The sequence below is a fragment of the Dasypus novemcinctus genome, chromosome 24, assembly GCF_030445035.2.
Source record: "Dasypus novemcinctus isolate mDasNov1 chromosome 24, mDasNov1.1.hap2, whole genome shotgun sequence".
NCBI lineage: Eukaryota > Metazoa > Chordata > Mammalia > Cingulata > Dasypodidae > Dasypus > Dasypus novemcinctus.
The window spans coordinates 60,144,713-60,169,749 of record NC_080696.1 but is presented as its reverse complement, the minus strand read 5'-3'; the positions used below and the strand labels follow the sequence as shown (position 1 = coordinate 60,169,749).

At 43.8% G+C, this 25,037-nt stretch overlaps 2 protein-coding genes across 2 annotated transcripts in view; one reads left to right on the top strand and one right to left on the bottom strand.

The window, feature by feature from the left end:
- Positions 1–25,037, bottom strand: part of RTF2 (replication termination factor 2) — a 66,364-nt gene that overhangs the window by 3,295 nt on the left and 38,032 nt on the right. The window contains exon 6 of the mRNA XM_058287256.2: positions 3,491–3,604. Coding sequence (XP_058143239.1) covers positions 3,491–3,604 — 114 coding nt within the window. The remainder of the gene's footprint in view (positions 1–3,490; positions 3,605–25,037) is intronic.
- LOC101418688 (beta-1,3-galactosyl-O-glycosyl-glycoprotein beta-1,6-N-acetylglucosaminyltransferase 7) lies at positions 13,662–24,875 on the top strand. Its single transcript, XM_004484621.5, has 4 exons — positions 13,662–13,782; positions 17,580–18,608; positions 19,635–19,730; positions 23,190–24,875. Exons 2-4 carry the CDS (start codon positions 17,639–17,641, stop codon positions 23,414–23,416), a joined length of 1,293 nt encoding a protein of 430 aa, XP_004484678.1. The 5' UTR covers positions 13,662–13,782; positions 17,580–17,638; the 3' UTR covers positions 23,417–24,875.

Below are 25,037 nucleotides of genomic sequence, written 5' to 3'. Positions count from 1 at the left end.
CTACAGAACCACAAACAAGCATTCTACCTATGTATAATGAGAAAGGGAGAAAATGCACTTGGACTTGGCTCTGAGAATCCTGGATGCAAGCAGGACGATGACTGCTGTCGTGTTCTCAAGCATCCGCTTTTTTTTTTTTTTTAAAGATTTATTTATTTATTTTAATCCCCCCCTCCCCGCCCCGGTTGTCTGTTCTTTATGTCTATTTGCTGCCTCTTGTTTCTTTGTCCGCTTCTGTTGTCGTTAGCGGCACGGCACAGGAAGTATGGGTGGCACCATTCCTGGGCAGGCTGCACTTTCTTTCGCGCTGGGCGGCTCTCCTTACGGGGTGTACTCCTTGCGCGTGGGGATCCCCTATGTGGGGGACACCCCTGCGTGGCAGGGCACTCCTTGCGTGCATCAGCACTGCGCGTGGGCCAGCTCCACACGGGTCAAGGAGGCCCGGGATCTGAACCGCGAACCTCCCATGTGGTAGATGGACGCCCTAACCACTGGGCCAAGTCCGTTTCCCAAGCATCCGCTTTTGAAACATCGTGACTGTAGGTCTCATATATCGTTCTAAGGAGGAATGGTGTTGCCCGTTTCCCAACAATGATTTTTTTAAAAAGCCCTTTGAAAAACTTAACTATAAGACTCTCACCTTGACACTGTTGAACACATGCCTGTGTAAAGCAGAGTATTCTTCTCACATTTTTTCCCAAGCATTCTTTTGCCTTAGTTCTGTTCATGAAAACTTTTCTCTCAAGTTTACCCCAAGTCTGACTTTCTTTTTAAAAGAATGAAAAGACCTACATGAAATAGCTATTAGCCATAAATACTTAAAAGAATTGTTATTTTTTAATAGAAACTGACGTTTATTTCTTGTCAACCATATTTCCATGCTGTTTCCGAGTCTGGAGGAGCAGCTGGGCCACTCGGCGGCTGCTCCTGCCCACTCAGTGGCCCGAGCTGAGGAGTGGAGGTCACGCCTCGTCTTCAGCTGGGAGCAGCTGACCAGGCACAGCTGTCACCTCGGGACGGGGAGCAGTGCAGTCAGGAGCTGGGCAGTCTACCCTCTAAACTTCCTCCTTGGCCGGCACCTGCTCTTACTTTTCAGTCCCTCAGGATCTCTGGAAGGAGAGCTCAGGTGACTCCCATGGGTGCTCACAGACTGGGTGCCACTCCTGCGCAGAACTCTCCAGCCCAGCCCCCACATCACCTGCTCAGTGTGCTCCCTTGCGGTGGCACTGGACGGCTGTGTCCATGTGGCACAGGGGAGAGTCTGTGTCACGTGGTGCAGCGGTCAGCAGGAGGCTGGTGGTCAGCTGGGATCACTCACACAGCAGATGAGGCTCCCAGCTGGCAGAGGTTCCAGAAGTAAAGCACCTGGCTTACGAGGCACTCCGGTGACAGCAGCAAACTTCAGCAGTCTGCTGCCTGGTGTTCCTAGAGGATGTGACACTGATAACAGCTGGTTTTCAATGTGACAAAGGACTGAGCCTTTGATGTAGATGCCATGACTTTTCCTTTGATAGATGTGTTTGATATTTATGAATTCCAAAAAAAGATAAAGATTATGTTTGTAAACTGTTCTGTTCCTTTGTATTTGATTCAGCTGAGATGTCTGATTAAATGATGTTAAGATTGAGGCTTTGATTCAACCATGTCATTAGAGTGTGACCCAGCATTAAGTCCCAGTCCCCTTAGTGGGCTGATAAAACAGACACTCACATGGAGACAGACACACAGAGAAGAAGACCAGAGAGGAAGAAAGATAGCTCCACAGACATGGCAGAGGCCCTGAGAAGAGAGACAAGCCTGACAGTTTGCAGTTGAAGAGAAGAGAGTGAGAAATGCTGAGAGATGAGCCTTATGCCAATCTACAGCCCAGATTGGAAGAAGCTGGGCCCACAGAGCCTTACGAGGAAGGGAGGCTAAACTCTCGCAGAGATTACCCGCCATCTTGTGTCAACACATGGCAACAGACTTTGGATGAGAACATACCTTTTATGGTACCTTGAGTTGGACTCTTGAGAGCCTGGTAACTGGAAACTTCTAACCCAAATAAATACCTTTTATAAAAGTCAACGGACTTCTGGTACTTGGTATCAACACCCCTTTGGCTGACTAATACAACAGATATTCTGTTCCATTTGGAAGTGGGTTCCTGATGCAAGCAATCTGAGCACAGCCTCCATCACCTGCAGGTGATGTCAGGGCTCTGGACACTGTTAGAGTTTCCCTTTAAGTTATGATAGGCACCCAGGATAGCCGTGTGGCGCCCTCTCTGATGGCGCAGGAAAACCCGTAAACACTTACCAAATAACAGAGTTTACTGCTGGATCCGGGATTGATGGCATGCTGAATGACTTCTCAGCTAATAAATTTGTTTTTTTAAAAAGATTTATTTATTTATTTAATTCCCCCCCCACCCCGGTTGTCTGTTCTCTGTGTCTATTAGCTGCCTCTTGTTAGTTTGTCCGCTTCTGTTGTTGTCAGCGGCATGGGAAGTGTGGGCGGCGCCATTCCTGGGCAGGCTGCACTTTTCTTTCGAGCTGGGCGGCTCCCCTTATGGGGTGCACTCCTTGCGCTTGGGGCTCCCCTACGCGGGGGACACCCCTGCGTGGCGCGGCACTCCTTGCGCGCATCAGCACTGCGCATGGGCCAGCTCCACACGGGTCAAGGAGGCCCGGGGTTTGAACCGTGGACCTCCCATGTGGTAGACGGATGCCCTATCCACTGGGCCAAGTCCGTTTCCCACTAATAAATGTTTTGATCCTGCATCATACCTTATGCAATTTCCAAACCAACCACCACAAAGTGAAGCCTCAACAGCTGCACGTCTCCCCAGAGGCTTCATTCTCAGGGAGCTGCTGCCTCAGCCTCCATTAGCACAGCCTCTCCCCTAAGCGCCCAAGCGCCCCTCACCAAGGCCAGACTCCCCCTGAGGGAGGGGCTGGGGAAGCAAGGGCGCCGATTCCTCCCCACAGGCGTGGGCCTCCAGGAGGCAGCCCCGGGAGGCGCGAGGAAGGCAGACTCCCAGGGCCCACCCCGGCCCTGCTGGAGCCAAGACCCCCATGGACAAGACAATCTGGGCCACCTGGTCTCTTCCAGTGGTGACGGGAAGAGGGTGACTTTCCTTTGTTTTCCAAGTTATGAACACCGAGTGTAACTCCTTCCTAAGATCAAGGCTGGTGACAGCAATCATGGGCTCACCCAGGTACCAGCACATCCCAAGGCATGATCTTCTTGGCCTGCCTGACCACCTGGCACCCAGACACTGCTGGTGCTCTCCCCATGCTGCTGCCAGTGAAGCCTGGTCTGGATGAGGCGGACCACCATGCCCAAGGAAGCAAGGGTGCGGACAAGTCAGGGCTGGGGTCCTTCTATCCCCAGGGCCTTCCCGGTTGTGAAAAGCTGCCTTGATCCCTGCAAGCTCCTAAGCAGCTGGCAGTCACACCCTGGCCCTAGACTCTAGGAATGTGGGGACACAAGCAAAGATGCTCCTTACCTTTCCCAGCTTCACTCTCAACCTTCTTTCTTCCATCCTTTTCTTCAGCATCTCCACGTCCTCCTTGGTGCCATTGAGCACGATGACATCGTCTTCCTGGAAGGCAGCCCCACACTGGAGAGGGCAGGCAGAAGACAGTCACCTGTGGAGTGGCAGCCACCCCAGACCCTCCCCTGGCCTGACTGCTGCACTCAAGCCCCTGGTAAAGTCATGCTCGTCTCCAATCTTGCCTCCTGCTTGACCCAGCTTCCATGTCAAAGCCCTGGCTTTGGAAGTCCCTGTGCACAGAGAAGAGCAAGCACAGCAAGCCCAAGAGAGCTACCTTTAAAAGGGTCTGCTGGCAAGGTTGGCCCTTGGCTGGCGCCTGAGGATGCGGATTTTGGGAATGTTCCTACCATTCCCTAATCACCCAGAGGCATGCTGTGCCTAGACTGTCTGCACAAACAATGTGGTTTAGATGCAACACCAGCTTTCCTTCCCAGAGCCTGGAATTCTGGTGTGTATTGGGCAGAGGGTGCCCAGTAAAACCCCAGGGTGCGGTCTAATGAGCTTCCCTGGGCATCACACGTAGTTGCTGACTTTTTGCTGCAGGGGAGAGAGCAGCTTGGGTGACCCGTCCCAGGAGGGAGAACAGAAGGAAGCTGGCACATGGATTCCTCCAGGCTCCACCAGTGCCTTTTTCCCTTTGGTCTTAACATGTCACTGAGATAAATCTTAGCCGTGAGCCCAGCTACATGCTGAGTCCCGAGAGTCCTCCCAATGAATCTCAACTGTGAGGGGAGTCTGGGGGACCCCAGCACACTCTGGCAGAACAGGCCTGAGGGCAGGGTCTAGACCACCTGCACACACGCTCACATCACATGCTGATCCTGCCAGAGTGCGGGCCCCCTCCTCAGAGGGGCTTCTGGGAGGGACGGCCTAACGCGGGTGGCTCCTCTCCCCTTCCATCCCCCTTCCTCTGTCTGCCCTGTCCACTGCTTGCTATCTGAAAGCCCCCTCTTCGTTGCTTTGTCTATATGCAATGCTTGGTCTTATTCATTGCTATGTCCCAGCACCCAGCCAGTGCCTGGCACCCAGCGAGTACCCAGCGGTGAAATTTTGGAATGAATTTAATGAGATCTGTAGCCAGAGTGGGGACAAGAAGAAAGAAGAAGAAAGAAGAAACCTCAGGATGGGAAGAGGAGTCTCCCCTGCCTCTGAACGGCGATGCTGCCGTGGCTGCCTTCGCGGGGTCTGGAGGCTAACTGAGCACCTAGCCCTCAACGCTGGGCGATTCTGCACCACCACGCCTGCCCTGGGAACTTGTGGAAATGTCTCGAGACATTTCTGGCTCTCCCGACTGGAGAGGGAGGGTGCTCCTGGCAGCCAGTGGGCAGAGGCCCCCCTCCACTGCACAGGACGGTCCCACCACAGAGAACGAGCCAGCCCCAAAGGGCAACAGGGCGGAGAGTGAGAAACCCTGGACTAGAGCCAGAAATATCCAAAAGTAAAAAGTAAAATTATAAAAGAAGAAGAAGTATTTGTGGGAAAATACGTTTTATCACTAGGGAAAGGGGGAATGTCCTCTAAAACAGGAAGGTGGAAGCCATAAACCTTAGTAAGTTTTGCTACAGATAATGATAAACGGTTGTATAATAAAGCTACACTAAACAAAACAAAAATACAAGCCAAAGGCTAAGAAAATATTTGCAACATATGTAACATTTAAAGGATTAACCTATAGAACTTATAATTATAAGAACTCTTTATGACACCCACCCCTACTCACCTCCCCCAAAAAGTCACCTAAACAGAAATGGACGGGAGCAGGACACATACCCGCCAGCCGTGTCCTCCACAGCTGGAAACCACCACACCTGGTTAGAACCTCCCATTGTCTGATCTGTTCAATACACCTTATTCTTAAAAAGTACCTCTTTTGAAAAAATTGTTCTTACTATTAATTCTAGGGCGAGGCTCACCACCCCCAAATCTCTGAAAACAGAGTAACTGGTACAGTAAGGAGAGAAAAGAAGTACAAGCCCATGCTCTCATTTTTCATTACAAAACCAAATTACTTTTATTACAATGGAAAGTGTAGTAGGTAATAAAGTTGGCCATTTTCTACTATATGTATTTAAAAAGGCTGGGGTTTAAAAAATATATGTAATAGTTTCAAAAACTGGTTTCAAAACCAGTCTAAAGTTTTATTTCCTTCATGTCATGCTGCAAGGACTGGGCACTGTGCTGAGGTAGACCTGGCCCCTGCCTTCTAGCGCTGGGTGGGCATTTCCTAAACACAGAGAATGGAAGGAAGTGAGCCCACTATTGCCCCTTTCTCAGGAAACCTGCCCCTGCCTCTTATGAAATCTCTCCTGGGGCTTTCAGAAGAGGGCTTTCCAGCTCACAGAAGAGCACTCTGGGGTTTTTATTTTATATCTCCTGATGGTCATGAGCTTCTGCAGAGGGCAGATAAATATCACATCTCTTAGCTGGCAGCACACTGCTAGGCTCTAAAATGGAAGGCTTGAGCTGCAGTTCCTTCTTGTACAGAACATGCCTCTTTTCAAACAGCTTTATTGAAATGCAATTTACACACCAAAAAGCTCACCATTTAGTGTCCAACTCAATGGATTTTGGTATATTTACAGAGTAAATATTTCAGAGTATTTTTATCACCCCGAAAGATACCCATTCTAGACATCTCATCTAAATGGATCATTCAATGTGATCTTTCTGTGAGTTGCTTCTTTTGCTTAGCGTCATGTATCAATTGTATGGCTGTATGTCACTTTATTCCTCCACTTATCAGTTGAGAGACATTTTAGGCTGTTACTTTTTGGCTATTATGATAATGTCAATATGAACATTTATGTGCAAGTTTCCACGTACACAAAGATTTTTATTTCTCCACCTAGGAGTGGAATTGCTGGTCATAAGGTAAAACTCCGTATTTCACATTTTGAAGGATTGCTAAACGTTTTTGCAAAGCGGCTACACCACTCTGCACTCCCACCAGCAATGAATGAGTCCTCAACTTTCTAGTCTCAAGAGAGCTCTATTGCCTAAGCCACCCAGTGGGTGTGGCAGTGGTATCTCACTGTGGTTCTGATGTGCCCTGCTTGACCTTCAGTGTCTTTTCATATGCTTATTGGCTTTTTGTAAGTTTTTGGAGAAATGTCTAATCAGATTCTTTGTATGTTTAAAAAAATGGTTTTTTTCTTCTTAAGTTGTATGATTTACTTACATATTCTAAACACAAGTCTTACTAGATGTTTTGCAAATATTTCCTCCTGTTCTGTGGGTTGTCTTTTTACTTTCTTGACAGTGTCCTTTGAAATACAAACATTTTTAATTTTGATGAAGTCCAACTTATCAATCACAAAGATTTACTCCTGCGTTTTCTCCTCTGAGTTTTACGGTCTTCACTCTTAGAGTTAGGGCTGTGATCCACAAGTTAATATTTGTATATAGTGGGAGGTAGGGGTTCAACTTCATTCTTTTGCTTGTGGACATCCAATTGTCTCAGCACCCTCTGTTGGAAAGACTATTCTTTAGCCACTGAATAGCCTTGACCCCTCTGTTGACAACCAATTGACCATAAGCGTGAGGCTCTACTTCTGGGATCTCAACCCTATTCCGCTGGTTTCTAAGTCCATTCTTACGCAGAACTCCCCTGCCTTTATTAATGTTTAACAGCTACACATCGAGTGGACCGGTCAAAATGTTTTTTTTCCCCTGATTCCTATAAAAAAGCAACTGGATTAAAATGTTGTAGCTATAAATATTTGAAAGTGTGCCATTTATTAATTGAAATATTAGGGTGGTACAAAAGTAATTGCAGTTTTACATCGTTAAAATTTGCCATTTGATATTGGCATACATTCTTAAATGTGGTTATGTTATACATATTTTAATGTGCATTTCTTGCTTTATTTTTTTTGCTAATGACTTTTTACTTGCTGTTTATACTTATTTTAGACTATGGAGATGTTAGGCAAAAAGCAAATTCGAGTGATTTTCTTATTTGAGTTCATAAAGCAGCGGAGACAACCTGCAACATCAGCAACGCATTTGGCCCAGGAACTGCTAAGGAAAGTACAGGGCAGTTATGGTTCAAGAAGTTTAGCAAAGAAGATGAGAGGCTTGAAGATGAGGAGCATAGTGGCCGGCCATTGGAAGTTGACAACAACCGAGCGCAATCCTTGAAGCTGATCCTCTAAAACTACACGAGAAGTTGCTGTAGAACTCGTCAACCATTCTACGGTTGTTTGGCATTTGAAATAAACTGGAAAGATGAAAAAGCTCAGTAAGTGGGTGCCTCATAAGCTGACCGAAAGTAAAAAAAAAAAACATTTTTAAAGTGTTGTCCCCTCTTATTCTACACAACAACAATGAACCATTTCTTAATCGGATTGTGACGTGTGATGAAAAGTAGATTCTATATGACAAATGGCAACCACCAGCTCAGTGGTTGGACTGAGAAGAAGCTCCAAAGCACTTCCCAAAGTCAAACTTGCACCAAACAATGTCATGGTCACTGTTTGGTGGTCCACTGCGGGTCAGATTCACTACAGCTTTCTGAATCCTGGTGAAACCATTACATCTGAGAAGTATGCTCAGCGAATCGATGAGATGCACCAAAAACTCCAATGCCTGCAGTCGGCATTGGTCAAGAGAAAGGGTCCAATTCTTCTCCACAACAACGCCCGACCGCACGTCGCACAACCAATGCTTCAAAAGTTGAACGAATTGGGCTACAAAGTTTTGCCTCATCTGCCATATTCACCTGACCTCTCACCAATCAACTACCAATCTTCAAACATCTTGACAACTTTTTGCAGGGAAAATGCTTCCACAACCAGCAAGATGCAGAAAATGCTTTCTAAAAGGTCAATGAATCCTGAAGCATGGATTTGTATGCTGCAGAAATAAACTTATTTCTCACTGGCAAAAATGTATTGATTGTAATGGTTCCTATTTTGATTAATAAAGATGTGTTCGAGCCTGGTTATAATGATTTAAAATTCACAGTCTGAATCTGCAATTCCTTTTCCACCAACCTAATATTTAGAAGAGATACAGAAGTACTTTTTCCTTAAAAGTTGTCAAAGATTTTCTAGCATCTACCAACACATGTAATAATGTGTTTGCTAAACTGACATAAGAGAAAGAAAAGACCCTCTTTAACTCCCTGCCCTGGAAGGGTGATTTATTGTGGTTCTTGTCTCCAAGAATGATTGTTTTTGGTCAAATTCAGCTTTTTTCTAAGGACGGCCTAGTAAGTGTTCATGATGGAAGAGAATTCCCTTGACGCAAAAGATCCTCTGGTTGGTGCCACAGAGAAGTGACATCTTACTAAAAGAAGCAGGTGCCCAAGGAAGGGATTTAGCTGGACGGACTCTGAAGGCAAGGAGCTTGTTTTTTTGCCATCACTGCAGGAGGCTGGGCCTAGGGGAGGAGGAGCGGTCCCCTGAGACATGCCACACTGTGGATTTCGGTAGAGCCTTCCCCTGGGGTCTCTTCCTTGGAGAGGGAATGAAAAAGAATCTGCAGGAAGAGAATCAGGTGGCAGATAGGGCCCAATGGGGCATGGGGCTGGGGCTATGGCGTAAATAACCCTCCCGAGTATACGACCAGGCAGTAGAGAGCCACACGCTTTTGCTCCTCCTCAGCCCTGTACCCTTTTCCTTTCTTTCTGGGCTTTCTGCTGCTGTTTCGTTCCACTGTCCTTTGCTGCCCCTCTCTCCTTTAGTGTCAGGAGAGGGCAGTCTCTTTCCCATAGATGTGATTGGCTAGAGGTTGTAGATCTTATCTGATGCATGGTTGTATTTAATTTGGCCTGCTCGGAGTTGCCGTATTTTAAAAGTTGAATTAGCCACTAGCAATAAAAAGTCAAATATCCTGTTTTTTCTCTCAAAAATTCAAAAGATCCACTAAGACCAAACCCACAGGTTAATGTCCTCCACTGCTGGGATCCAGGTAGGGCTGCCGCCTTGAGAGCGGGCACGCGCACCTCCACTGGGGACAGCCCGTCCCTCATTCCTGGTCCTGCCTTGGCCTTGGTAGGCTTTGTGTAGCCCTGGGGAACTTGGCTGATCCCTGAAGGGCACATCGAATGAGGCAGGAAGCTGGGAGCCACCTGCTAGGCCCGGGTTCTTCTCTGTAGATCGGAGGGCAGAGGGCTGCTTGAGAAAGGGGGGCTACTACAAAGCCCTCCCAACTGTAAAAGTAATAGGCACAGAAAGGAAAGAACACCCAGAATTTCTTCCCAATGCTTTTTTCTATGCATTCGGTTGTTGTACAGCTGAAACTGTATATATATATTTTTATTCTGCTTCCTTTAATCACTTTTAACCTAAATGTCAAAAAAAAAAAAAAATGAGGGCAATGATTAAATAAATTGAATACCCTTCTAAAAATGAATAGCATTAAGTTATTTTACAGCTTTTGATAATATAGAAAATGGTTATCACATGTTAAAAAAAACAGAATAGTAACTCTATTTCCATATGATCTCAGTATGTTTATTACCTTTCTAAAGTATAAGGAAAAAAGATGAGTCATAAAAGTACCAAAATGGTAAAATTATGAGAATTGTGCTGTTATATCTTTATATTTATCTTTCCATCACTTAAACAAGATGGAACAGTGGTTTCCCAATCTCTGGTCTCAAACAGTATGTGCAATGAATATCTCATTACATGGATCTCTGACCCAGAAATTCCACTTCTGAGATTTGGTTATTCTCTGTCATAGAACCTGTTTGTTTCCTTCAGGGCTTGTAATAATGAATGTCTGTCTGTATATTTGACTTGACTTTTTTTTAAGTAGGTACCAGGCATTGAACCTAGGACCTCACACCTGAGAGGCAGGTACTCAATCACTGAGCTACACCTGCTCCCCATATATTGACCTTTTTTTTTTTTTTGAGGTACCAGGGGCCAGGGATTGAACCTGGGCGCTCATATGTGGGAAGCCGGTGCTCAACCACTGAGCCATATCAGCTTCTCTGAGTTGGTTTTTTCATTTGTTTTGCTTGTTTATTTTTGTTTTTGCAGGAGCATTGGGAACCAAACCCGGGACCTCCCATGTGGGAGGCAGGCACTCAACTGCTCGGGTCACACCCAATCCCTGACTTTTTTTTCCCTGTCTTTTTTTTTACCAGGAGGTCCCAGGAATCGAACCTAGGTCCTCCACTTAGTAAACAGGAGCTCAATTGCTTGAGCCACAGCTGCTTCCCTCCCTTTTTTTTTTTAAAGATTTTTATTTCTCTCCCCTTCTCCCACTCCCCCTTGTCTGCTCCCTTGTGCTCATTTGCTGTGTGTTCTTCTGTGTCCGCTTGCATTCTCATCAGGCGACACGGGAATCTGTGTCTGTTGCATCATCTTGTGGTATCAGCTCTCCATGCGTGTGGTGCCACTACTGGGTGGGCTGTGCTTTTTGCACAGGGTGGTTCTACTTGCAGGACGTGCTCCTTGTGTGTGGGGCTCCCCTATGCTGGGGACACCCTTGCATGGCACAGCACTCCTTGTGTGCGGCAGCACTGTGCATGGGCCAGCTCACAGATAGGCCAGGAGGCCCTGGGTTCGAACCCTGGACCTCCCATATGGTAGGCGGATGCTCTATAAGTTGAGCCACATCCATTTCCCCTCTCTGACTTTTAAAACAGTGTGTTTCCTCCATTAGACTGCAAGCTCCAAGAGGAAGGGATTTTGTCTTCCTCTCCCATGACTGCGGCTGAGGGCCGTGCATGCAGTAGACACACAATAAATAATGGCTGAATGAATGAATATGCCCAGAGCCTAAAAGGAATACTTCAAACTAGGATTGAAGGGAGAGAGATTTTAAAGCCAAGAGACCCCCAAGAATACTGCATGAAATTTATGCTCCTTACAACATGTCAGAGTATATATATAATATATATATATAATACATAATTTGAAGGGGAAAGAAAAAAAGCTCTTGCTAATTTGAAATGCAAAAGAAATAGCTCCCTTTTGGCTTTGGTTAATAAACATAAAAAAAAAAAACCCACTGCATTCACATTGCTTCTTTTGTAAATCATATGTATATGTTATGTGTCCACTGTATTTATCAGGATTTTGGTACTGCTTTTAAAATGTCAATCAATCTGTATAAGGAGTTTATACAATTAGCCCGTTAGCCCTCAGTCCACTCATTAGGAGAGTTCCTCAGTCCTTGGTTTTCCTCCAGCTGGTATCTTTGCGCTATGGAAACACACACATCCTTGCAGGCAAACCTCGCCTTCATTTCCTCAGTTTCTTCCGCCATTTTGAGGCTTAGGAAATCTTCCTCCTCCAGGTTTAGGACATGAGGGAGGAGGTGAAATTCAGCACCTCTGCGTGTCCTCCACGGGAAGGGGCCGGGGGCCCAGTGCAGGAGCAGCCATAGCACACGTTTCAAAGCAAGCACTCGGGGTTGGCTTCCCAGGCTGGCAGCACTGCCTCTCCAAACACAGAGGGGGGCTTCCTTTCCTGATTCTGCCTAGACAAGAGCAGTACCTTGACTCAGGGAATCTGACCATCTCCACAGAAACGGTGTCTCACCACGGAAGGCCACATGGGTCCACTCTTACATAAAAGCCATATGCACGCCACACATGCATCAGTACTGCAGCCTCTCAGATTAAAGAGACAAGATTCTATCTGCCCAATTAAGAAACTGGCAAGAGCAACATCTCCACTGCAAAAAAACACATACTTCAGAGTCACCCCATGAGAAGGTAAACAAAATCAGTACCCATGTGATGAAATATCCAGCTCTGGTGTCCGGATATGTTCCAGAAGATACTAAGTCTCCATGGTTTGTGATTTACACCTCTCGGCTCCACTATCCTTTTTTTTTTTTAAAGATTTATTTATTTGTTTATTTTCCCCCCTTCCCCTCCTCCTGCCCTGCTGTTTTTCCTGTCTGTGTTGTCTTCTCTTTTCATTTTCTCTCCTCTAAGATTCACCAGGATTTGATCCTGGAGACCTCCGATGGGGAGAGAGGTTCCCTGTCAATTGCACCACCTCAGTTCCTGGTTTCTGCTGTGCTTTACCTTGACTCTCCCTTTCTCTCTCTTTTGATGCGTCATCATCTTGCTGCACGACTCACTTGGGGCCCTGGCTTACCACGCAGGCACTCGTGTGGGCACTCGCGTGGGCACTCGTGCGGGCACTGGTTCACCACGCAGGCACATCGTCTCTTTTTCACCAGGAGGCCCCAGGGATCGAATCCAGGTCATCCCATATGGCAGGCAGAAGCTCTATCACTTGAGCCACATCCACTTCCCTCCACTATTCTTAACAGATATGTGTTAAACCTAAATGGAGTACCAACAAGCAAGAGAACCTTTAAAACCAGTAAACGGAAGGATCTTAATTAGAAAAATATCCAAAGGTAGAAGAATAATAATAGAGCCAAGTCCATTGAAGGGGGAGAGGAGTACGACTCCATCTGGCAGCATGCTATTGCACGCACTCACCGCTTGGTGGAGCTATAGAGGAGAGAAACCCTGTGCAGGCTTATTTGCATCCTGGAAAGAAGGTGCTTGAGAAAGCCATTTAGGACCACCTGGATTTTTCTGAATGCTATTTAGGAAGCATGCAAGATTTTAAAATGACTTTCGTTTTCCCCTTTAGTGAAAAAGGATCATATAGCTAAATCTTTTCTCCTATTTTTTAGAGCAGGGGTTCTTCTTAACAAGGGGTCCAGGAGTTTGAATTGAAATTCAAAACATTATTCTTGTGAGGACATGTTGGTGCAGTTGTGATCTATTTATTAAATAATACACAGTATAGTGTGGACTTGTAAGGGGTTCGTGGTTTTCACCTGACTGGCCAAGGGGTCCATGGGACAAAAAAAGGTTAAGAACTCCTGCTTTAGAGTATGAGAGACTCTGCTTTGCCGCCATCTGTGCCAGGGGTTTTCTGTTATCTCGATTTGTTTTTCTAAGGCAGTGATCTGGTCCGTAGAAATATTCAAGAGACAGAAAAGCATCAACTATGTTTCTTTTTTTTTTCCCATTTATTTAGGCCTTCTCTATTTTTCTTTTTCTTTTTTTTTTTATTAACACATTTAAAAAAATTAAAGCTACTAGATCACATCAACTATGTTTCACTCTACAGGTCAGAATCAACAAAAATAAAATTCTCGGGGGATGACAGGGCAACAAAACTTGCCAAGCAACTCTGTTCACGTGATTCAAGCCGGAGCCACTGAAAGAGGAGTCCATGGAGGAGAAAAACCAGGTCCGGCAAGCACACTGCCTGGATTTCTGCCCCATGGAATCTGAGAAACATCTTTTGGTAAGTGTTTCCTTAACTACACAGGGATTGCAAATGGGCAGGCGCTAAGCAGGTATGCTTTTTGAAATAAAATGTTTTTTCTTTGCTCCCTCTTTGGTTTTAACATAGAAATATTGGGATATCAGTAATATTTTGAACTGCAAATACTGCAAGCATCTATTTCCCTTCACTTTCTGTTTAAGCCAAGGAAAGTAATATATGTTCAAAGCATAAGATCAATTAGATGTTTAGAATGCCACCATTTAATTCCTCATGTGGGAGGTAATAATCAAGTCTGTCTCAAGGTCAGATTCAAATCTTCAATTCTTGTGATATGCCATTTATACAAATAAAATGTTATTTTTGTTGTGGTTTTGAGGGGACAATAAAATGAAATTTGCCCCTTGAAATCAAAAGTGCTAAGAAAACATTTACGCATGCTTTAGGAAAAAGCATGTTGTGATTAAGACATCTTACTGGACAGTCTTTGAATTCAAAATCAATTCAATTAATATTATCAGTCCAAAGAGCTGAGGGAAAAAACTGTGCTTTTAGGGTGCTTTGGACATCATTCTGAGCCCAGAGACAAGAAAAAGAGCAGACACGCACTTTTCACTGCTATGGCTCTGGTGGTTTTTTAGGGCACACGGACAGTGCCGAGGCCAGGAGTCACACTGCTAGAGGCTGGGAAGTCAGAGAGCTGCAGAGAGCTGGCGAAGCACCGGGTGCCTGCGCTCTGCCAGGCTCAGGGTGGGACTCGCACCACGTACCCTCTCACAGGTCCCAATGTGAAGTCAAGAAAACGGAGACTTTGGGAGGTCCCCTTACTTGCCATAAGCCAACTAGCTGTGAGTCCAACACAGCACCTATAATCAGCAAGGCCTCTTCCCCAGCTGATAAACTAGATGTCAGACTCCCAAGTAAAGCTCGGAAAAACTTTACCGGGAATTAATTGTTTATTCGGCTTAAACTAATGTAAAAGCTCTAAAAGAACACTATTTTAGATTATAAGGCAAAATACAGTAAGCTCACCTTTAAAGATGCCCATCTTATTTAACCAAAGGTTTTTGCTATTTTTTTAAAAAGTATAAAAGATTCAGCAAAAGGAGTTCGTTTATGAGATGCTGCCAACCCCCCCGCCCACCAAGTGCTTATAACCAATTAAATTCCATCCGAATGAATTCAAATGAACCTTTATAATGGTCAGACATGATACTAAACCCATATTGCTCTCATGTTATTGCTGAGGCGTACTGGGGCTAGACAGGGGTGGTATATAAGGATAGAGAAGAAAAAAACAAAAACACACTCGCTGGTTCGAAGGAGGATATTATGTATTTTGAAACAACAACTTGGAAGCATTTATGCAAAAGCATAAAACGTAAAACACTTCCACTCTGAGAAGGCTAACTGGCTAGCATCTCTGTTCGTGTATAGAGTCTACCATTATATAAAGGGAAAAATGTCAACCACCACCCCAAACCATAACTTTGATGATTATTTTTTCCTGAGAGATATTCTATAATATCTCTTGGATTTGACAGAATGTATAATCTTTTTAAAACACTATTCATTGTTTGGAAGGTATTTAAATTCTACCGTATTTTTATTTTTTTCTTTTTATTTATTTTTAAACAAAGCTACCTAACAAAGGCTACAGATATGGAAGGGCTATAAGATCACTAAAGTTAATAAAGTTAAAGCTTAGTAAAGACAGTAAATGGAAAAAGTCTTAAAATGCTCTCACATAAAAACAAACCAAAAAGGCCCATTTTAGTAACTTCCAGAAACCATCTGTGATCTAAGGAATTATACATAAAGAAAGAGAACACTGAAATGGTAAAAATGGGTCTGGTATGGGAAAAGAATCTGTGTATGTGCTCCATTAAAATACAAGGATGACTGCTACTCTTTTTAGTCTTAAAAATAAACATAAAATTGAAATATAACCTTTTGTGGAGAAAATTTATTTCGGTTCACAAATCAGTAAGAACTATAGCTTTTACGAGCACTCGAAAAAAAAAACCACCTAAATTTTTTGGAAATTAATTTAGTGACTAAAAGTGAGAATTTAATAAATACAGGTTCATTTGTGGTCGAAACAACTGACCTCACAAGATAGAAACAAACAAAAACAACAACAAAACACTCACCAAGAACCAAGGACATGAAATGTGTGCGAACTGAAAACAGTACTCATCACTTTCCTTTAAAGAAAGAAAAAGTGCCAGATCCCAAAGAGTTTATTCCTCTGGGGATTTCCTATTATCCTCTAGATGTTAGGCTACAGCAACAGCAAGAACTATTTATACTCAGCAGCACTGGAGTCTCACAGGCTGCCCTCCCAAGCCTGCCCTCAGCGCTCACCTCTGGTGATAGCAGGCCCCTTGGCGTGGTGCTCTCGCCGGCGCCCAGTTCTAAATGTTACCGTGAACCTATGCGGAAGGAAGGGGACCAAGAGAAGCAGAGGTGGCAGGTGGGCCAAGTTCATGTGCCTGCCTCTTACAGGGAGGAGAAAACACTTAGCCCACGTATTACCCTGAAGGACAGTGGACTGCACATGGGACTTGCCTTCATTTAATTATTACAAACAACTAAAATATCCAGTTCCCCAGGCTCGGCTGCAGGTACGTTTAGAGAAACACAAAACCTACGTCCTGTACTAAAGCTTTAGCACAGGTGAGGCTATAAGACACGGGGGTACAGAGTTTATCTTTAATTCAAAATTCTGAATTTCATCTTAAGAAAATGTTGCCTTCCTATTGAATTTCTACTTTTATGGTAGGATTTTTATTTTAGAGGTCAAACATAAAATGAGTTAATTATAATAATGGAGCCTGTGTTCATTGTTCTGCCATCTACCTTGATAAGGGTAGTAACACGTGAAAATATGCTCAGTATCAGGGAAATGCAAAATAAAACCACAATGAATAACCACTACTCATCTATGAGAATGGTTAAAATTAAAAAAATTTGAACACATTAAGTGTTGGTAAGGATACAGAGTAAAAAGAACTCTCATAAGGAGTGGTTTGGCTCAGTAGTCGAGCATCTGATTCCCTTGTATGAGGGCCTGGGTTCAATCCTGGTACCTAGTGGAAAAAAAAAAAAAAAAGAAACTCCTATGGTGCTAATGGGAATGTAAAATGGTAAAATGGCACAACCACTAAGGACAACAGTTCTGCAGTTTCTTAAAATAGTTAAACATATACCTAGATGTGATGTTAAACATATCCCTATATGTAACTCAGTCATTTTACTCTTAGGTGTTTCTATTAAGAGAAACAAAAACATGCATCCATACAAAGACTTGTTTAGAGCATCTTTGTTTGTAATAGTCCAAAACTGGAAACAATCTAAATGTCCATCAACAGAGGAATGGACAGTGGTATGTCCCTCTGATGGAATCCTACTCAGCAATAAAAAGGAAAAACTAATGTTGGTGTAATGACATGGATGAATCTCAGAATCATTATCCTGAATGAAAAAAGCCAGGCAAGAAAAGTAGATACTTTTCTTATAAATCTTGTAAATGTGACTCCATTTACATAAAATTGTAGAACCTGCAAACTAATTAGTAGTGAAAGAAAGCATATCAGTTGTTGTCCAGAGATGGGGCAGAAGGAGGGATGGATTAAAAGGGGCACAAGAAAACTTTTGGGGGAAAAAAAAATGTTACTTGATTGTGGTAATGCAGCAGATCAAAACTGATCAAACTGTAACCCTTAAATACATGTAGTTTAGCTTACTGCAATTGTATCTTGATAAAAGTTGGGGAGGTGGAATTACAGTACTCTAAATTCTAATTGTTATTTTAGGACGCTTAAAGGAAAGCACTGCAAACTATGGTAAGAAGAAGGAAAGTGGAGCTCAAAACATGAGCCAGCTGCGAGCCAGGAGGGCTGGACTGCTAGTGGGCACGGTCATTTGCATCTTCATTTTCCTTTATTTAAGGAATCCGACTCCTGAGGAACCAGAGGAAGCCCCTACCTATCCAGTAGTAGTGGAATGTGGCTTTTATCCAGATGAACTGTGTTCAGCTTTATTTGAAGGGAAAGGAGCAGCCTCCCAAATTGCAAAATTCTGTAAAAACCCATATGGATCTCAAATACTTGCTCATTTACACACACCAGGAAACTGCTCCAGGATTTCCCAGGGGCTGCATTTCATAACCAGGCCCCTGTCTGCAGAAGAGGGTAATTTTTCCTTGGCATATATCATAACTATTCATAAGGAGTTGGCCATGTTTGTGCAGCTTCTCAGAGCTATTTACGTACCTCAGAATGTTTATTGTATTCATGTTGATGAAAAGGCCCCAAAAAAGTATAAGTCTGCTGTGCAAACCCTGGTTAATTGTTTTGAAAACATTTTTATTTCCTCAAAGAGAGAAAAGGTGGTTTATACTGGTTTTACCAGGCTCCAGGCAGATATCAATTGCATGAAAGATCTCGTCTATTCCAAATATCGATGGAACTATGTCATTAATCTTTGTGGACAGGATTTTCCAATCAAAACAAACAAAGAAATTATAAACTATATTAAAAGCAAATGGAGTGGTAAAAACATCACTCCTGGAGTAATCCAATCACCTAACAGTAAATCCAAGACAAGTCCAAGTGATTCTGAATTCACCCTTAAAGGAAATATCTATGCATCTCCAAATAAAGGATTCAAAGGTGAACCACCCCATAACTTAACAATTTATTCTGGAAGTGCATACTTTGTACTGACAAGGAAGTTTGTGGACTTCGTATTGACTGACATCCGTGCAAAAGACCTGCTTCGATGGTCCAAAGACATCCACAGTCCAGAGCAACATTACTGGGTGACCCTGAACCGGTTAAAAGGTAAGAACCACCCCAAAACACGGATCTGTTCAGGTCAGAAGCAACAACAGGAGAGAAGTTCCATCCCAGCTTGCATGTTCTTTCTATTTTGGCTCTTTTTTAATAGCTTTATAAACTGCTCTACATTTTGCAGTACCGTTCACTGGATAGTATGAAGGCAGTTCTTTTGATTTTAGTGTTTGCAGTTAGCCGAGGGCCACTTTTCCAGACCAACATGGTTAATTTTGTTCCTTCCCCAAAAAGAAGTGTTAGCATTTTTACTTCCTCAGATTGAGCCATTCAAAAATCCTGAGCCCAAATCTTGTTATGTTCTTCATTTTTAAATGAATATTACAGGATACCAGGCATTGTGATGAGGGCTCTGTAAGAATGGGAAAGTTATAAGGCCAAAATTAGTCATGTTGGTGGCAAATGTGATACCTCAGACAGGTTCTCTGAGAGGTAAAGGGAAATCTGAGGTCCTCGTTTAAGAGGACTGAAATCTTACCTGTGTTAGGCTGGTTGGCTCCTGTAGGGAATATAACTTCAAGCTTGAGCAAGCTAAGCAATACAGATAATCATGGAAATGACAAATCCAGAAGAAACTGGTTAGGGCCTTTCACAATCTCTTATCCACTGATAATCCTAATTTCAAACCACCTCAGAGGGCAGTGACAGAGAAAACCCAATCCCAAAACACCCAACATAATCATGCCAACACTCTGCAAACATCCAGTGATTAAGAGGGATGCAGAGAGGGATGAAAGATGATGTTTAGGTACAAAGCAGGATAGTCAGGACCCTGGTCATCCCAACACCAGTATGAGCACAGCACAGACCCCTTCCCAACAGTGTTTGCCTTTCATCAGGTGAGAACAAAGGACATCTTTAAAGAAAATATGCTGGACTCTCTTCTCTATCTCGCACACTTAAACAGAAGGCCATATGATGCTCTCTGATTCGCTTATCTTTATGAGCAGAAGATCTTGTACAAAAGAATCCAGAGGCTAGCTTTCACACTACAAGCTTGTTTTCTTCCTCCTTTAGATGCCCCGGGTGCGACACCAAATGCTGGCTGGGAAGGAAACGTTCGAGCGATTAAGTGGAAAAAAGAGGAGGGCACTGGTCATGATGGATGTAAAGGTAAAAATTTAAAAACTTCAAATTGTACAAAAACTATACAGCTGCTACCTCAACAACCAAGGAAAAAGACTAGTGATCAGGTAATCATTTAAAATAATGTGAAGCTAATGATTCTTGAATTAACACCACTGTACATTTTTTAAAGTTTTTATCTGAGCAACACACCCACATAGAAAACTATACAAATCCTAAGTGTGCAGACTGAGTTTTCACAAAGTGAACACACATCAGGGCTGCAATTTTTAAAACTCTAAGATAAAAATAAATGAGCTCTCCTGATTTTCTACCTGCTTGCAGAATCCATATTCAACAGTTAACTGAAAATGGGCTTGGTACCTCCCTATGTTTCTCTGTAAATATACAAAACAGTGACACAGGTACATGCTCGAGAGCAGGGGTTGGCCAACTAGCACCTGGGAATGCCTGCTGCTGGATTTTGTAGGTAAAGCTTTATTGGCACACAGCCACACCAGCTGTGCACATATTCTCTACTGATGCTTGCACCTTATGAGGAAAAGCAGGATTGAGCAGTTAAAACAAAGACCGTCTGGCCTACAATGACAAAAATATTTATTCTCTGGCCCTTTAGAGGAAAAGTCTGCCATGCCTGCTCTAGAGCAGTGGCCTTGAAGCTTATTTTGTTTGCATACCCCCTCCTAAAAGAAATTGGAAAAAAATTTTATTACAGGTTTAATTGTTACAAAGGTATATTTTCCAATCTGCTGTAAACTGTATATGTATTCTGAATAGTTTTCTATCAGAATCTTGAAGCTGCAGATTTAATTTAGCTCATTCAATTTATGGGAAATAGCTGCCAATTAACCTCATCGGCACTCATGGCATTCACGGTCATACAAACCAAATCAAACGAGATTGACTTCCTCTCTGAAAAAGTCTTGAGTTCATTTTTAGATTCAAATGAATGTTTTAATATGCATCCCTGTGACAACCATCTCACTCTGAAGTCTTAGTTTAAGGTACTTAGATGAGGTACGGGCCTGCCCAGGATAGTTCTTCAGTGGTGCTTGTTCAAGGTCCTGTTACTTTGCTCTGGGGGGATTCCCCCTGAAAAACTACGAATTCTCCTTTCGCCCCTTTGTCTGGTATCCCACTGGTTTTAGTCACCAAAGAACACACCAAAGCAAGACTTGGGGTGGGGGAAAGTGATGGCCTTCTCTTGTGAGAGGAGGTTTGGGAGAGAACTGGCTGGCTGAGAGGAGTCCACAGGCACATTTGCCTGGGGGAAAGAGCCCACCAAGGCTGAGGAGCTGGAAACGCAGCTCCGGTGGGTTTTTTTCCTGCCGGCACTCCAAGGGGTGCACCCCATTCCCAGTTTGAAGATGGCTGCTTGAGAGGAGGAGATGGTCTCATGGGGAAAAAGAAGGACAAATCACTCACAGCACGACTATGGATGAGTCCAGCATCCAGCATCTGAATGCTCCAAGCATTCAGACAAAGGAAAATGGAGGGTACCACTTTATGGGGCCACAAACCGTGATGAACAGAGAACGTTAAGAAGATTAGAGCAAAACTGTATTTGCAGATGGCGGCTTCAGAGCATTTCCTCTTCAAGGAAACCTGGCCCCTGCCATTTCTGACTATAAGCAGCTTGCTAAGGAGCAGTAGAAACTACCTGCACTGAGATACAATGACCTAGTTTAATTTTGTATTTGCATATGGTAGCTCAGATACGCAAAATAACCTAGATTCACCCAGTTTTCAAGCTGTTTAAAAGAGTTACCTAAAATACCCAGGTTGTAAGCAGATTAAAAACTATAAACTCAAATACCCAAAAAGATAAGTAATTCCAGCTGTAATGTGCACAGGCACCTACCTCTGAGAGGTCAGAAGGGTGGGAATATTTTTCTAATGAAGTATTTTTTTTTTTAAAAAGGTAGATATGATTCAACTAGATAGCTGTTCACATTGTAAGAAAGTGACAGTTTAAACAACTAGCTAACAAACTTCCTTGCCTTTCTTTAAAAACTGGTGTTCGTTGCCACGTAGGGGTTGGCAGGACTATTAAATAAAATATCAGAAAAGGAGAAGGGCTCAGATTCTTCCTGAAAATGCAAGTCCCTTAGGTGCGCAGATGGTATAAGAAGTGGTGAAGGGTTGCTGCTACTGATCATGAAGCAATGATTCAGAATTTTTATAGTGGCAGTCTGGATGTTTGGAAAAAAGATTTATTCTAAATCTTAAAATCGCCATCCCCTAAAACTTCAGAAAGTTCTTCCCATCACTAGCTTCAGTGTGTAAGCTGTCCTGAGAATAAGGTAAATAGAAAGTCATCTGTGGCAGGTCGAGTCCGCACACGACGTGGGCCCAGCACAGCAGCAGTGCCGGTGGGGAACCCTGCCTGGGCCCTGATCCGGGCGTGCAGTCACAAGGCATGATTCCGAGGTGGGAATTATTATTAGTCACACTTTACAGAGGAGAAACTCAGAGAGGTGGGGTCACTCCCAGTCACAGGAGGTGGCAAGGAAGCGGCAGAACTGCGTCTCAAAAGTAGGTGTCGTCGCATCCCAAAACTGGCACATCGATACCCTAATGTGTGTGCAAAAGGAGAGTTGCCCCGTTACGACCAACGCTGAGAGTACAATGATGTGTAAGCACTGAGACAGCCTCAACACAAGCCGGGAAATGTTCCATTTGTCCGGGTTCCCATCTACTTTTACCCCACACGTGTATAAATTCAGTAATAATCAGGGTGTAACCACGGTTCCTTTAGCCCGTGTATGCCATCGGTTTTTTACCCTGCTAGTCTTCGTGTACTTAAGTTTAGTTTTTAACTGGCTAAATGTAATGCCATTTAGGTTCTATCACATTGTACCTAGGACGTCTATCCATCAACAGTTTACCTGACACGTACACAACATGCACTGAGGGCTGGCTTGGCTGGGCAGAGGTTGCTTCTGGTTTTTTCAGTCTTACAAACAACACTGGATTTCTGGGCATGGGGCTTCCTCCCCTTTTGGTGATATTTCCTTTAGAGACGCAGGATGACGGCTGTGGTGTGAGGGACAGCGGGCAGGGCGGGTCGGGCAGAGAAGAGCAGGGCCTTGGAATCGGCAGGGCTGCGCGGGCGGCCGGCTCCCTTGCACAGGGGCTGCAAAGCCTCGCTTTGCTGGATCTGCTTCTGCAAACTAAGGGTGGTGACAGAAACCACCTCAGAGTGTTGCGAGGACTAAAAGAGGGTGCCGAAGGGCCAAGAGCATCAGCACCTGAAAAGCGCTACTGCACTCGCCTGGAAGGAATCCAATCAGCACTGGGTTCTGATGGCAATCCCTTCCCATCATAAATTCCAAATTCAACATAAAAGCCCCTGTCAAAGTAACCATGGAAATCACATTTAATTTGAACCTGTGAAGCAAAGTGGAGAAGGGAGTGGTGCCCTTTTGGGGGGATGTAAATGGCGGGGAAACACAGACAGCTCAGTCTTTGCGTTTGCTTTTGCAGGCCACTATGCGCAAGAGGCCTGCGTGTATGGACCGGGAGACCTGCCGTGGCTCATTCAATCACCTTCCTTGTTTGCCAACAAATTTGAGCCCTCGACAGACCCCCTGGTGGTGACGTGCTTAGAGCGGCGGCACAGACTTCAGGTACTGAGGCAGGCAGAGGTCCCTGCAGAGCCTCACTGGCATTTTCAACAGCAGGGCCATTTTAATATGAAACTGAACCGCTGAGCGGGAAGTCAAAAAAAGCGCTTGCTCTCTTATCGACACTGTTCTGTTTCCTTGATCATCCAACCAAAGGAGAATGGGAAAATGATTCCTTGATACAGATTTGACCCAAACAAGTTCAGAAACAGGCTACTGACAAGATGTTGCTACTGACTGTGGGACACCTTTAGAGTTTTCAGACAGAGAGAGAAAAAATAACTCAGTCTACCACCAGTGACACTGGAAAAGCACCAGCAAGGCCAAATGCTTCAGTAAGTAGTTGCTGAAAGCCAGAACTCTCCAAACTCTTATAGCCGCGTTCACCGTGGAGTAGGAAAGCTCTCGTTTTGAAGGCTGTATGCTATGGTGTATGAGAACACTCTCACTGCAAATGTAAACATGCTGATCTAAAACAGTTTCCTCTGGCTGAGAGCAACATACCTTTGTTCTTTCCAGAAAAATACTGAAGAGTCTCTTTCTTTTGGGTAAAACGGAATTAATCTGGAGTTGAAACACAACTTGTTAATAAGCCTGCCATGAGTTTCTTTAGTCTGGCAGCCCCAAGAGTACTTTCTGTGATGATGAAAAGGTTCCTAAGCTGCGCTGTCTGAGACCAGCTGCAGTCACACATGGCTACTGATCCTGTGAAACGTGGTGTGACTGATGGAGTACATAGGAATTTTTATTTAATTTTAAATGGAAACATTTTAATTAATTTAAATGTAAAAGTCACTTGTGGCTGTGGCTGCCTAGGGAACAGAGCAGATCCAAGCATACTAGATCTTGAGTATTTCTACTCGGCGATCCTCCCTTTCAAAGTCCACGACTTTTTTTTCTTTGAAGACATTAATTCTCTCTCTTGCTAAAAGACTGCACAACATCATACAAGATGAAATGTACAACTATTAAACGGCACATATAAAACACCTGAAATAAACGGAAAGCAGGACCCACAGGAGAGGAAACTAAAGAAACGAATGGATAATTTGAAGGCAACGTATTAAAAGCACCTCAGTAACCTGACTATTCTCAAACACAGAAATGAAATCAAAGTCCACTTAGAGACAATGAAATAGCTCTTGAAATTCACGAAGTTAAATAGAAGGAAAAGGTATTGTGAAGACAAATACCACAAATCAAATTTAAGCTCATCACAGAATATAAAAATCTTTTTTTACACACACATTTCTTCCCCACAGACATTTAATTCTGACGAAAGCAGCACTACCAACAGCAAGACCATCAAAGAAAAGAATGCAAAAGAGCCCACAACCACAGCGTGTCTACATACCTGACAGTCAAGAGGATAGTGCTCCTGGAAGGTGCTAATTGGCTACATTTCGACTGGCCATTCAGAGGCTCAGATCTTCCAAAATTATGTCCCCCATGTTTTATAACAACTCACTAGCAAGTAGGTACAAACCCCATTACAAAAAAGAAAAGAGAAAAAGGTTAAAGCAGTAAAAGTTATTTGATACACAAAGCTTCCTTTCTTCATTTCCCTGTCCATTTATTATATATTCACAGATTATGAAAAGGGGCCTCATAAGAATATCTAAATAACAGGATTTGGGAGGACCAAATGTGCTAATGTATTATATATGAAGCACTGAGAATAGTGTCTGACACATTCCCCGATAAGGAA